The sequence below is a fragment of the Salvelinus sp. IW2-2015 genome, linkage group LG20 (assembly GCF_002910315.2).
Source record: "Salvelinus sp. IW2-2015 linkage group LG20, ASM291031v2, whole genome shotgun sequence".
NCBI classification, from domain to species: Eukaryota; Metazoa; Chordata; class Actinopteri; order Salmoniformes; family Salmonidae; genus Salvelinus; species Salvelinus sp. IW2-2015.
In genome coordinates this window covers 49,777,233-49,792,663 of record NC_036860.1, presented here as the reverse complement: position 1 = coordinate 49,792,663, position 15,431 = coordinate 49,777,233, and the positions used below count along the sequence as shown (strand labels likewise).

The following is a 15,431-nucleotide window of genomic DNA, read 5'->3' as shown; positions in this document are numbered from 1 at the left end:
ATGAGATTGACAAACATGCTATATGTAAAAGAAAATGTGTGTCTTATTTTGTGATATGACATTTCTAGTTGGTGATCTATTGAAAATAATAATATAATTCTGGCACTTTAATCCATAATATGATGAAAATATGGTGGAAATGCAAATGTGAGGTAGTTCACAATATTATACACCAGGTGGCATGAGTAGGATGATGTTCTACTGCGATGAAATATTGTTGTAACGGGTGTCGTCGGAAGGATGAAACCAAGGCGCAGCGTTCTTTGAGTTCCACATAATTTATTGACGAAGTGAAACTTTAGAAAAGAAAAAACAATAAAGAATACAACGACCGAACAGCTTCGTTGTGCAAACTACCTGCACACAAACAAAGAACAAGATCCCACACAGAAAGAGGGAAAGGGCTGCCTAAGTATGATCCCCAATCAGAGACAACGATAGACAGCTGCCTCTGATTGGGAACCGCACTCTGCCAGAAACAAAGAAATACAAAACATAGAAATACAGAACATAGAATGCCCACCCAAATCACACCCTGACCAAACCCAAAATAGAGACATAAAAAGCTCTCTAAGGTCAGTGCGTGACAATTGTCTTATAGGCTTCAAATCAAATTTTATTTGTCCAGAGCGCCAAGTCTAGGTCCAAAATTGTTGTATTCACATGCGCCAAATACAACAGGTGTAGGTAGACCTTACAGTGAAATGCTTACTTACAAGCCCTTAACCAACAATGCAATTTTAAGAAAAATAAGTGTTAAGTACAAGTAACAAATAATTAAAGAGCAGCAGTAAAATAACAGTAGCGAGTCTATATACAGGGGTACCGGTACAGAGTCAATGTGCGGGGGCACCGGTTAGTCAAGGTAATTGAGGTAATATGTACATGTAGGTAGAGTTAAAGTGACTATGCATAGATAATAAACAGAAAGTAGCAGCAGCGTAAAAGAGGGGGGGGCAATGCAAATAGTCTGGGTAGCCATTTGATTAGCTGTTCAGAAGTCTTATGGCTTGGGGGTAGAAGCTGTTAAGCCTTTTGAACCTAGATTTGGCGCTCCAGTACTGCTTGTCGTGCAGTAACAGAGAGAACAGTCTTTGACTAGGGTGGCTGGAGTTTTTGACAATCTTTAGGGCCTTCCTCTGACACCGCCTGGTATAAAGGTCCTGGATTGCAGGAAGCTGGGCCCCAGTGATGTACTGGGTCGTACGTCAAATCTTTTCAGTCTCCTGAGGGGGAATAGGCTTTGTCGTGCCCTCTTCATGACTGTCTTGGTGTGTTTGGACCATGATAGTTTGTTGGTGATGTGGACACCAAGGAACTTGAAGCTCTCAACCTGCTCCACTACAGCCCCGTCGATGAGAATGGGGGTGTGCTCGGTCCTCCTTTTCCTGTAGTCCACAATCATCTCCTTTGTCTTGATTACATTGAGGGAGAGGTTGTTATCCTGGCACCACACGGCCAGGTCTCTGGCTTGTTGGCGTTAAAGGTATAGATCACCCAAATAACAAAACTACATATTGGTTTCCTAACCAGCAGTCTATTGACAAGGTATGACAGTAATCCATGCATTGGACCAATATTAGCATTTTTCTGTAATCGGAACAATATTAGCATTTTTCCCGCATCATGTTCAAATCCTCTATAAGTGACTGTTGAGCTTCACAATACAGTTTAGATAGTTTTGGATGATTTTGACATGATACGTGAAAAATGCAGATATCGGTCCCATGACTTGAATGGGATTTGTGCCACAAATGCTAAAACGTTAGTATGTGGAAACAGTGCCAGGGAAACTAAACCAAAGTATGGATTGATGTCATACCTTATTTTTCTAGATCAAATAACATTGAAAACAACCACTAGCTGTGCAGTATTAATTTACCGTCCTTACAAACCACTTAATGTAAATGTTCATTACTGTATTGTACATAGGCTGGTCATCTAGGTTTGTACCTGTAGACTTTCCATCACCATGAAGAAAAATAATGCACAATACAGTAATTGATTACATTGAGACATCAAGTGGTTTATGATGATGTGATGATGTAGAGCATGGCACTTGCAACACTAGGGTTGTATGCACTCACTACTGTAAATTGCTCTGGATAAGAGCATCTGCTAAATTGTAAAAGGAATGAATAGACCATTTCACTTTTCAAATAGAAATACGTTGTATTTGCAAAGTATTTCAAGAAACTGGAAAACAAGCAAGTATTTTTATATTCCACAAGTATTATCAGATTAACTGTTTTGTACAGATAATTATCAGACTCAAGTTACAAATGCAGGTAAACCCTCAAATACAAATACATTTAGTTTAAATACAAATTAAACACTCACACATAAGCACATCTGATTCCCCTGGCCATGACACTATTTCACAGTGTATATTCAACCAATTTTATACATGAAGATTGTCTATGATTCAACCAGCAGATGGTGTCTGGTGAGAAAAGTACATTTTTCTATCAGGCATGCTGATTGGTCAATCCAAGCCATTCAATAACTTTGTGATTTTTAATGCTCATCTATATATCTAATTATATAAATTCATGAAATTATCGAATTAAGCAATTAAAAGAAAAAGAAAACATTTATGGGAAAGCATTTATATTGGTAGATAGTTCAACTCACAGATTATTTGAATGATTTCAAGTGTCATGATATGACATTATGGGTACTCCTTTAAAGGTATTTCAGTGAAAAGCACATATCATTCAATTAAGTGAACTTGGTCTGATACCATCTACTACGTATGTGGTGAATGGAAAATTATGTAAATAGCTATTTAATTATCAACCTCAATGACATAGCCTACACATAAAAAAGATCACACCCTCCCACCAGAAAGTCTTCACACTTGCTTAATCTTGGCTCATCAGATCTGACTAATTGCATAATGCTATGGCAGGGCCAGGAAAAATCCTTGAGGGCCACACACATAACTGGTGATTTTACTTCCTCCATCTGATCAGGGACTGAATGAATCAGCCCTGAGAATATATTGTGAGTCAAGTCTAAGGCCAATGACATATACTGATCAACTAACTACCAGGGAGGAAAGAAAAACAGCAATACTACTGTACATCTCTTGAGGGACAGAATTGAATAGCCCTATGCAATAGCGTGCACTAATGAATGATTGTGAATGTTTCAAGTTTACTCTGTGCACAGTTACACATTTACAAACATTATACTATAAAAGAAGAATAGACACTGAAACAAATATTTTTTTTACTTGAATTGTGTATCCGTAGGCTATCATGTTTTGAAAAAACACATAACATGCAAAATCACATTAGTTTTATTTACCATTATGGTATCCATACAAGTGTTTCACTAATATTCTCTTTCCCGATTATTTACAAAATATTTTACAAACTACTTCACCATTTTATATATTTTTTTACCTCCCCTTAAAGAAATAGACTTCCGTTATTCTCTAATATTTCATATTATAGGTCGACCTAGATCTAATTATAAATTACATCAACCGAATGGAGATAGGTGCGACCTTCACAGAATCTTATGGAAAGATGTCATTAACCTCTGCGTTAACCTCTATATCTTTATACATAATCTATGTAGTTAAAGAGATGACAATATCAGCATGGATGTACTGCCCTCTTGGAACGCCAAATGAAAGGCAGGGACTTGAGCTCAGTCCTGAAGCTTCCGTTCAGCCAGCAGTAGATAAAAGGATTGTAACAGGTGCTACTCATGGCAAACCAATGGAAGGTGAAGTAGATAGCATTGTTAGTGTTAATGGCCTGGCTGGACACCAAAATCACATAACAGTTTAAAGGGAACCAGCAAATAGCAAAAACAGCCACCACCAACATCAGCATCTTCAGAGTCATCTTCATCCTTTGTCTGTGGGCGACATATTGCGCCAGAGTCACATCCCCTATAGCATTACACATCCATAGCTTCTTAGCAACGATAATGTAAGCTATGGAGTTGATAGAAAGTGGCAACAAGTAGAGGAGGAAAAACGTGGCCAGGTCCAAGTACTTCCAAAACACATCTGATGGCTGTGGAAAGCTGGGTAGACACACCATTCAAACCTTTCTGTGATTAGGGAAAAACAGGATGTTTGCTTACAGTCTCTACTTTTGGAAGTAAGTAGTTATGGGTTTATAGAGGCTTATATTAGTTATTATAGAAGCTATTAAAGGTAAAAGGTACATTCAAAATCAGAGGCTGTGTCGGCTAAGAATGACTGTAATTGGGTTTTACTAAACTCTGGAAACAGGAGCCATTTATTAGTGTCTAAAGGAAGCATAAATATTACAGTATGGTACTGATTGTCTGGAGAAAATATGTCATTTACATAAATAGATAATATTGCTCCCTTACCCAAAGTCAAACCGCAGCAGCTTCTGATAAATGGCATGAGGTAGAGAGAAACACGAGGCCGTCACCCAAATCACAACTATACCAATCATGCCACAAAACATTGATTTCCGCCGCCTCATCGGATGCATGACTACCTGCAAAGAAAATGTGTTTAACTGAAATCATTGTTTAAGTAAGTTCAAGTGAAGAAAGTAAGAAGATACAATAAGTGAGTTACTTGATGTCTGTCTAGGGCAATGGCCACTAGGGTCAGCACTGACACATGAACAGAGCAGTACTGTGCGAATCGGCTGACATGGCACATGGTCTTCCCAAAGACCCAGGTGCTGTTTACAAATCTGGCCTGAAAAACAGAACACATTTAATACAAACACAATCTGAGGTTTTCATTTAGTTAACACTTCCTAACACTTCCTTATTAATATATAAAACAAGTGGTAGTCAACCCTTACAATTATGCCAATTTGTATGACCATCAAATTGAAACATTTGTTCAAACTTGCACAATCAAAGCCATGCTTATAACAGTGCACAGACATATTTTACAAATAAGTCAATTACACTAAACAAAAATATGGGTGACATGTCTGGTGAGTATACAGGCCATGGAAGAACTGGGACATTTTCAAATTGAAACATTTGTTCAAACTTGCACAATCAAAGCCATGCTTATAACAGTGCACAGACATATTTTACAAATAAGTCAATTACACTAAACAAAAATATGGGTGACATGTCTGGTGAGTATACAGGCCATGGAAGAACTGGGACATTTTCCACTTCCAGGAATTGTGTTCAGATCCTTGCGACATGGGGCTGTGCATTATCATGCTGAAACATGAGGTGATGAAGGCGTATGAATGGCACGACAATGGGCTTCACGATCTCATCACGGTATCTCTGTGTATTCAAATTGCCATCGATCAAATGTATTTGTGTTCATTGTCCGTAGCTTATGCCTGCGGCAGCCATAAGATCAAAAGATGCATATCTGTATTCCCAGTCATGTGAAATCCATAAATTAGGGCCTAATAAATGTATTTAAATTGACTGATTTCCATACCATAACCCACCGCTACCATGGGGCACTCTGTTCACAACGCTGACATCATCAAACCGCTCACCCACACAACATCTGCTTGGTACAGCTGAAACCAGGATGCATCCATGAAGAGCACACTTCTCCAGTATGCCAGTGGACATTAAAGGTTAGTATTGCCCAATGAAGTCAGTTACGACGCCAAACTGCAGTCAGGTCAAGACCATGGTGAGGAAGACAAGCATGCAGATGAGCTTCCAAGAGACAATTTCTGACAGTTTGCGCAGAAATTCTTCAGTTGTGCAAATCCACATTTTCATCAGCTGTCTTGTGGCTGGTCTCAGACGATCCCGCAGGTTAAGAAGTAGGTCCTGGGCTGGCGGGTTTACACGTGGTCTGCGGTTGTGAGGCCGGTTGGACGTACTGCCAAATTCTCTAAAACGACGTTGGAGGTGGCTTATGGTAGAGAAATTAACATTCAATTCTCTGACAACAGCTCTGGTGGACATTCCTGCAGTCAGCATGCCAATTGTATGCTCAGTCAAAATATAAGACGTCTGTGGCATTGTGTTATGTGACAAAACTGCATATTTTACAGTGGCCTTTTATTGTCCCCAGCACAAGGTGCATCTGTGTAATGATCATGCTGTTTATGCAGCTTCTTGATATGCCACACCTCTCAGGGTGATGGATTATCTTGGCAATGGAGAAATGCTCACTGACAGGGATGTAAACAAATTAGTGCACAACATTTTAGAGAAATACACTTTTTGTGTGTATGGAACATTTCTGGGATCTTTTATTTCAGCTCATGACACATGGGACCATCACTTTACCTGTTGTGTTTATATTTTTGTTCAGTATAGATATTCTGGCCACAAAAGGTTCTACCTTGAACCAAAAAGGTTTTTCCCTCGAATCAAAAAAGGTACTCCTATGGGAACAGTGGAAGAACCCTTTTGGAACCCTTTTTTCTAAGAGTGCAGGGCACAGACGTCATGTTGATCATTATGCATTTGATGTGCATTTAATCAAATAATTATTCATCACCTCTATCAGAAGGATAAAATTGATGATAGTTTGTAGCAGGAGAGAGTAAAATCTGTAAGGGGGACTCAAACTGTAGCTCCTACAGTGCAGAGACAAGCTCCTAACAGCCTGAAGCCTACCACAAAAACCTGGACCTCTGTGAGGCAGTACAACAATCACATACTGTACACCTTTTACAGTATTCCCCGTATCATGAAAAGTGTCCTCATGCACGGAGCCCTAGCTGTGAACCAGAGAACACTTCCCCAATACTTGAGAGAAATGGGGTGAATCCCACCGCTGCCACCAGTGTAGCAGGAGGGAGTGAGAGCTCTAATGGGACTTAAACTGTAACTCCTACAGTGCATAGGAAAGCTATCAGACTGTACCACAAAAGCCTAGATGTTATTGCAGTACAACGCTTACACACAGTATACCTGTTACAGTAGTTGTTACAGTAGCCTGTTAGTTGCAAAGGCAAAATAAAAAAACATGATCTGTAATTACACCACAGCCTACCCCCAAAGAGTGCTCCACCCATAAAAATGTAAACAACAGAGCAAATTATTTTTATCTTTCAATGAGAGAAAACATTATGCTACATTTGTGAATATATTCTCCAGTGTCAACAAACATTTTAACAAGTTTAGTTTTAGGCTACTAACCTTAGTAAGGTCTTTATAAGAAGCCTATTCAAAATATAGTCATTATTTAAAATGACAGACTGTGCCTTTAAAGACTGCACAGAAATGCATTTGAAAACAACGAGTCTACGACATAGTCACAAACAAGTATAGACCATATCTGTGGTAACTATTTAGCTCAGGTAACTTACCAGAGTAAAAGGAGTGTTGAGTAGAGTAATCATTAAATCAGCAACCGCCAAATTTATAATAAACAAACTTGTGACAGAATGCATCTTCTTGTTCTTTATCACAACGTGGCAAACCACAATATTCCCAAAAAGTGAAATTATGATAATGACTGAATAAGCTATAATGAGTAAAGTCTTGGTTGTTGAATTCTGTGACGCTGTCTCATATTTAGTTCCGTTGCCGTACATTCCTTCCTCAACATAAAAATTCCAAAATGATAAATTATCTGACTGTGTGTAAAAATCTTGTAAAAAGTATGCGGAACTATTTGTTCTTTCCATCATTGAAAACTAACACGCACGAATTTGCAATGAGGAACTTCACTTCACCATTCCTTGATCATTTGTGTCTATAAATGACAGATGCTGCAGCATGTATTCCTCCTCGTCTAAACTGGTTGGTCAGATCATTTGACTCGAAGCACAGCTAACCACAGATCCAGCGCTATTCTTTCAGGTCGTCTGTTTGACTTACGTTCGCACCAGAAATAAGGTATTCTGCTAGGCCTACATTGAACAACGAACCTTCAATGGGTTCCATAGGTGGCCATAAAATATAAATTTGTTATAATGTAAAATCCATTCATTTAGAATGAAAGAATGGGAGTATAGGCCTGCATAATATATTATTAGGATATTATAATGATTAATGTATTGATGGATTTCTTGTGTATTGTGTATTTGTGATTATTTTGTCAAATAATTCAGCATTAGTGTCTATTGATACCATGTAATGAAATAAACCATTCTCTCCACCTATCCACCAATGGAGACAACATGGTCTCAGAGGATTTTGTATTATTCTGTACATAAATTGGAAACGCAATCTCTATTTCACTCCACACTGCCCTCTCTTACCTGGACAAGAGGAACACATGTGTGAGAATGCTGTTCATTGACTATAGCTCAGCATTCAACACCATAGTGGCCTCCAAGCTCATAACTAAGATAAGGACCCTGGGACTGAACACCTCCCTCTGCAACTGGATCCTGGACTTCCTGACGGGCCGCCCCCAGGTGGTAAGGGTAGGCAACAACACATTCGCCAAACTGACCCTCAACACGGGGCCCCCTCAGGGATGTGTGCTTAGTCTCCTCCTGTACTCCCTGTTCACCCACGATTGCATGGCCACGCATGACTCCAACATTATCATTAACTTTGCTGACAACACAACGGTGGTAAGCTTGATCACTGACGATGATGAGACAGCCTATAGGGACGAGGTCTGAGACCTGGCAGTGTTGTGCCAGGACAACAACCTCTCCCTCAACATCAGCAAGACAAAAGAGCTGATCGTGGACTACAGGAAAGGGAGGGCCGCCCCCATTTACATCGACGTGGCTATAGTGGAGCTAGTTGAGAGCTTCAAGTTCCTCGGTGTCCACTTCACTAAGGATCTATCAAGGTCCACACAAACCAACACAGTCGTGAAGAGGGCATGACAACGACCCTTCCCCCTCAGGAGGCTGAAAAGATTTGGCATGTGCCCTCAGATCCTCAAAAAGTTCTACAGCTGCACCATTGAGAGCATCTTGACTGGCTGCATCCCCGCTTGGTTTGGCAACTGCTTGGCATCTGACCGGAAGGCGCTACAGAGGGTAGTGTGTATGGCCTAGTACATCACCGGGGCCGCGTTCTCTGCCATCCAGGACCACTATACCAGGTGGTGTCAGAGGAAGTTGTCAAAGACTCCAGCAACCCAAGTCATAGACTGTTCTCTCTGCTACCGCACGGCAAGCGGTACCGATGCACTGGAACCAATAGGACCCTGAACAGTTTATACCCCGAAGCCATAAGACTGCTAAATGGTTATTCCGGGTAGCTATTTGCTTACTATTTAACTATCTGCATTGACCCTTTTTGCACAAACTTTTGTGACTCATTACATACGCTGCTGCTACTGTTTCTTATCTATCATGTTGGCTAGTAACACTATTCCTAGTTATTTGTACATATCTAACTCAATTACCTCGTACCCTTGCACATCGTCTCAGTACCCCGTGTATATAGTCAAGTTATCGTTACTCATTGTGTATTTATTATTACGTGTTATTACTTTTCTATTATTTCTCTAATTTCTTTCTCTCTGCGTTGTTGGGAAGGGTCCGTAAGTAAGCATCACTGTTAGTCTACACTTGTTGCTTACGAAGCGTGTGATTTGAAATAATATTTATAAACCATTCAAATGTATTTGCTTGAGCCTGTCTGGGGTGACAAATGAGCAGGGTTTTCACTTTTGGGACTACTCCATTGTTTTTATTGCACAGGTTGTGGCTATGCCTACTTGATATACCTATTACAGTAAATATTGTATGGAAATTCTGAATGTTTTCTCTCTCTTTTAGACTTTTACTTTACTTTTAGTATACCCAGGGTTGGGGAGTAACGGATTACATACAATCCGTTACATGTAAGGGATTACAACAACGATAACTGTAATCCGTTACATTACCAGCAAAAATATTGTAATCAGATTACAGATACTTTTGAAAAACTAGATGACTACTTCGAGGATAACTTTTAAATTCAGAAAGGATGTTTTCGAAAAAAATATTTGACACTTCTCTGTTGTTGTTTTTTTTACATTCAAATCATTATTGGAAAATGGCGCAAATTTAAATTTGTTCCGCCTGAGCGAGTCTGACCACAAGTCAGAGACCACTATGACGACACACCAAACAAATGTGTTTGATGGGTCGCGGAAAAAGAGCAGGAATAGATTTTTGTAGTCTACAGTCCAAGTTATGTCTTCCAAAAGTGCGATTGCTGTCGGGATCCAAAGATTATTCAAATTAACGCTTGGAGGTAAGGATGACAGCAGTGGTGTAGTCTACGGCGATACGGATATAACTTATTATTGATATCTACATAGCGCATTGATGTGAATCACTCTTACTGCTGCTCTCTCATTTAGCTATTTGTGCCTTACGGATTGTGGTTGTTGTGGATGGCTGTTCACAAATCTAAATGTGTATTTGAACCCAATAATGGTTGAATTCAAGAAGTTTAAGCTGCCTATCAATCATTGTTTTTGAAACCAGTGGACAGCCAGTGAAAAATGCGCTCTTGCAACAGCTGCATAGTGCGGATCCAAGCTAGTGAAATAAAAGTGGGGCTTTTATTGCTCAATCTATTTCATGTTGATAAAAAAAATCCATAGGCCTAGTGGACACATGCTCAAATTTGCACACTTTGATAGATTTAAAGGGGCAATCTGTAGTTGCTACGTCAATTTTTAGACTTATAAATGATATATATATATACAGTATATCCATTGATTCTTGAATAATATAAATTATAAAGGCCTCATGAGCTTAGTTCAACTGTCACACTCTATGATAACCCAAAATATAAGCTTGTTTTATTCCAATGTTTGTAAACATTGTAAATGTAAACAAACACTGCATAGCCTCATAACATGGTTAAAACAATAATGTCATATCATGGATGGTCAGTCCTTGCATCCATAGTTCTGTCTATTAATCTGAGAGTGGTTATATTTCTCCAGGCCCATCCCTCATCTTTTTACCAAAACAAAGGCGGGGCGCCCATTTTGTTATTGTTTCATCTGTGGATTTTCCCTTTAAACAGCTGCATATTATCAAGATATCAAAGTGTCACCAACGAAAAGGTAAACAATAGGCCTATAGCTAATGCAGCATATGTAAATAGCACTTTTAAGTAGTGCTCAAAGCATGCCATTCCATGAGTGCAACATTTATTTTTCAACTCGAATCAATGAGCTCAATCAGTCCTCCATGACAGCAAAACAAACATAAACAACAGAGTAGGGCTGGATAATAAGTCCTTAGTTTTGGGGTTATGCTCATGTAAAACAATTTGGCTCATATATAGTTCAATATTTCAAAGTTCTATACTTGAAAATGAATGGGTATAACATGTATTGGTGTCACACCCTGATCTGTTTCACTTGTCTTGTGCTTGTATCCACCCCCCTCCAGGTGTCGCCCATTTTCGCCATTATCACCTGTGCTTTTATACCCGTGTTTTCTGTTTGTCTGTTGCCAGTTCATCTTGTCTCACCAAGCCTACCAGCAGTTTTCCCGTACTCCTGTTTTTCTCTCTAGTTTTCCCGGTTTTGACCATTCTGTCTACTCTGAGCCTGCCTGCCATTCTATACCTAGTGACACTGCCCTGGATTACTGACCTCTGCCTGCCCTGACCCTGAGCCTGCCGTTCTGTACCTTTTGGACTCTGCTCTGGATTACTGACCTCTGCCTGCCCTTGACCTGTCGTTTGCCTGCCCCCTGTTTTTGTAATAAACTTTTGTTACTTCGAACTGTCTGCATCTGGGTCTTATCCTGAGGTCTGATAATTGCAATGACTGGAATTCTGACAGACTTTGGTTTTTAATGTAAAGATGTAATTAAATTGTTTTATTATATGTAGTAGAAAGCGATGGTTTAGAAGAAGCCTACATAACCAACCCATAAAGTAAAATGTAACATCCATATATCGCCAGCTATGTAAACTTTAACATTGATTTATCCTGCAATAGATGTTGTTCAATTGGAAACATGCATTTATGTCTTCTTCTAATGCCTCTTAATTATTTTTTAATAATTTTTTATTTAACCTTTATTTAACTAGGTAAGTCAATAAAGAAAAAAATCTTATTTACAATGACAGACTACCCTGGCCAAGCCCTAACGACACCGGGCCAATTGTGCGCCGCCCAATCACGGCCACTTGTGATACAGCCTGGAATCGAACCAGGGTCTGTGTCAGCTCTAGCACAAAGTGCCTTAAACCGCTGCGCCACTCGGGAGCCCTGTGTAGGCTTGAGAGCCCATGTAATCTAAAAGTAATGGAATGTAATCAAATCAAATCAAACTTTATTTGTCACATGCGCCGAATACAAGTGTTGCCCTTAACGTGAAATGCCCTACTTACAAGCCCTTAACCAACAGTGCAGTTCAAGAAGAGTTAAGAAAATATTTACCAAATAAACTAAAGTAAATAATAAAAAGTAACACAATAACATAACAATAACGAGGTTATATACAGGGGGTACCGGTACCGAGTCAATGTGCGAGGGTAAAGGTTAGTTGAGGTCATTTGTACATGTAGGTAGGGGTGAAGTGACTATGCATAGATAATAAACAGCGAGTAGCAGCAGTGTACAACACAAATGGGGGTGGGGGGTCAATGTAATAGTCCGGTGGCCATTTAATTAATTGTTCAGTAGTCTTATGGCTTGGGGGTAGAAGCTGTTCAGGATCCTTTTGGTCCTAGACTTGGCGCTCTGGTACCGCTTGCCGTGTGGTAGAGGAGAAAAAAGTCTATGACTTGGGTGACTGGAGTCTCTGACAATTTTATGGGCTTTCCTCTGACACCACATATTATATAGGTCCTGGATTGCAGGAAGCTTGGCTATTACGTTACTGAGTTTGGGTAATCCAAAAGCTACGTTACTGATTACAATTTTGGACAGGTAACTAGTAACTGTAACATATTACATTTAGAAAGTAACCTACCCAATCCTGAGTATACCTTTACCTGACTGATTGAAGACTCCCTTCGAGGCCAATCAACGGGGTTGAATTAGTCTAATCTCAGAGGAAATCACAATGGGAAAGTTACTGTATGGAAATACATACAGTATAGTCATATTGGGTGGTTTTGGTACCATGTCGGTAAATTACAACGATATTCAGTGTTACTGATGACACATGACACTGATGGGTGATGACTCCATCTTTTTTGACCGCCATTGCTATGCAGTATGTGAGTCACACACTGCTATCTAATCACAAGATAGCACAGACATCCGCTCTTATTCTAGCTCATGTGGCTTTGTGAGCACAGGAAAGCATGTGGGACTGACAGATAAAGGGTGGTATTTTATATAAGTATCCAAAGGCAGGTTATTGACCATAATAATAGGCCTTGTAAAAGCACAGAGTGCAAGATAAATAAGTGATATATTGTCCCTATATCTCCCTTAATTAGTTGAAAGCAATGTTTAGACTCTGCTTCATATTAGCACAAACTCTCCTTTAATTTCCTCTGTCATAACTGATGTGTGCTGAGAATTATAGAGCAATGTGCTACCACTCACTGTTCCTGTGCATCACCCAGTGATTACTTTACATTGGTAGTAGTGGGTCAGTCACCCTTACACATAATGCAGGCCTACATAAAGTGCATAGAAACCTGATGAAAAGTTATCTATATAAATGCAATCGTAATTCCATTTCTATTCCTTCCTATTAATCTATACACATCGTCTATAAATATACTAGGGACCTCAATTTTATATAACCCAGTACTTATTTAATGCAGTATTTAATACAGAGACACACATTTGTTACACAGTGTACTAAGTTCCATCATACAAACTTACACAAAATACATGAGACATTTGTGACAGTGTGTGATCAATTGCACATAATCACTCGTAGTAGATAAAGATAATATTTTTCACATAATCAAAATGTTTTGCCTCTGAGAAAGTCTTAACAGTGAAAGTCACTTGGAGGTTAATGAAGTGTTCTTCTTTGAAGTCAGTCTGATGGGAGATGCTCAGCAGACAAGTGACCCCTCACTTGGGGTATTTGACAAACTGACACCCTGTCATACTGAGTGTCCAACTCAGCTTGTCAAATACACTAAGTGGGGGGCCTGCTCTCACAGTTGCAGACGATGAACCTGTAGTATGAACAGAAGGGACATTTGTGTAATTTTTAAACATGAATGTATTCCCTGTCCAAACATTTAACTCAAGGTTATTTTTTATGTACTTTTTTGTTTTGGTGTACTTAACTGTACTGCAGTGAAACCAGTGGACCAGCCCCTTTTAACTGTTTGTTTAGGGTAGATAACACTTCCATTCATATCTTCATAAAACTACAATTATTATTTATTTAACTAGGCAAGTCAGTTAAGAACAAATTATTATTTCCAATGACAGCCTAGGAACAGTGGATTAACTGCCTTGTTCAGGGGCAGAATGACAGATTTTTACCTTGTCAGCTCAAAGATTCAATCCTGCAACCTTTCGGTTACTAGTCCAACGCTCTAACCACTAGGCTACCTGCCGCCCCAAGTCAAATAGAAACAATGACTAAAGACCCATTACATTTAGAAAAAGCAATACATTATACTGTATAATATATTCCAAAGTTGTGCAGATTTGTTATGTAAATGTAATGAATTAGAAATTAAACCATGAAACAATATAATGTTATACCTGAATGATTTGACCTCTAGTTGAAATGGTGGATGTTTAGTGCGTGCCCCAATGATTCCTTAGTTGAGTTCTCTCCTTTAACCAAACGGCGACAGAGACGCTGATGATACTGTGCATCTGACAACACGCCTGATCATTAATAAGCCTTAACATCACAAAGAGGAAGCTAAAATGAGGAAGACAACTGCAAGGCTAGTTAGCAGGAAATATCTGGAACCACAGTGACAACATGTCATGGTTGTGAAATGCTTCAGATGGCAGTTTGAAATTGAGCCACTTTGTCAATACAGTTTCAGAGATCCATGCACATGAAATACAATGTGGAAAAGGAATTAGCTCTTGATGAATGTAAAAGCACATTATATCTTATTTGCGTTCAACAGTCCACAGCTATTGTGACAAACAATATATTACTTACAGTACATTCGGAAAGTATTCAAACCCCTTGACTTTTTCCACATTTTGTTACGTTACAGCCTTATTCTCAAATGGATTTAATATTTTTTCCCCCTCATCAATATACACACAATACCCCATAATGACAAAGTGAAAACAGGATTTTATAAATTTTTGCAAATGTATTTTTTTTTAAACAACAGAAAAACGTTATTTACATAAGTATTCTTAAGTACCCTTTACTATGAAACTTGAAATTTAGCTCAGGTTCATCCTGTTTCCATTGATCATCCTTGAGATGTTTCTACAACTTGATTGGAGTCCACCTGTGGTAAATTCAATTGATTGGACATGATTTGGAAAGGCACACACCTGTCTATATGAGGTCCCACAGTTGACAGTGCATGTCAGACCAAGCCATGAGGTCGAAGGAATTGTCCGCAGAGCTCCAAGACAGGATTTTGTGAAGGCACAGATCTGGGGAAGAGTACCAACATATTTCTGCAGCATTGAAGGTCCC

General features: G+C 39.2%; 1 protein-coding gene and 1 long non-coding RNA gene across 2 annotated transcripts; both read right to left on the bottom strand.

The window, feature by feature from the left end:
- Positions 1 to 3,288: 3,288 nt before the first annotated feature.
- Positions 3,289 to 7,640, bottom strand: gpr83 (G protein-coupled receptor 83). The gene is given in 4 exon segments (XM_024011184.2): positions 3,289 to 4,071; positions 4,360 to 4,493; positions 4,577 to 4,702; positions 7,263 to 7,640. Coding segments are annotated over 4 exon segments (1,050 nt in total). The 5' UTR covers positions 7,587 to 7,640; the 3' UTR covers positions 3,289 to 3,605.
- A 5,955-nt stretch (positions 7,641 to 13,595) lies between these two features.
- Positions 13,596 to 14,627, bottom strand: LOC111981384 (uncharacterized). Its single transcript, XR_002879586.2, has 2 exons — positions 14,516 to 14,627; positions 13,596 to 13,974 (listed from the first exon to the last, which is right to left on the bottom strand). It is a non-coding gene; the product is annotated as an uncharacterized lncRNA (long non-coding RNA).
- Between the last annotated feature and the right edge of the window lie 804 nt (positions 14,628 to 15,431).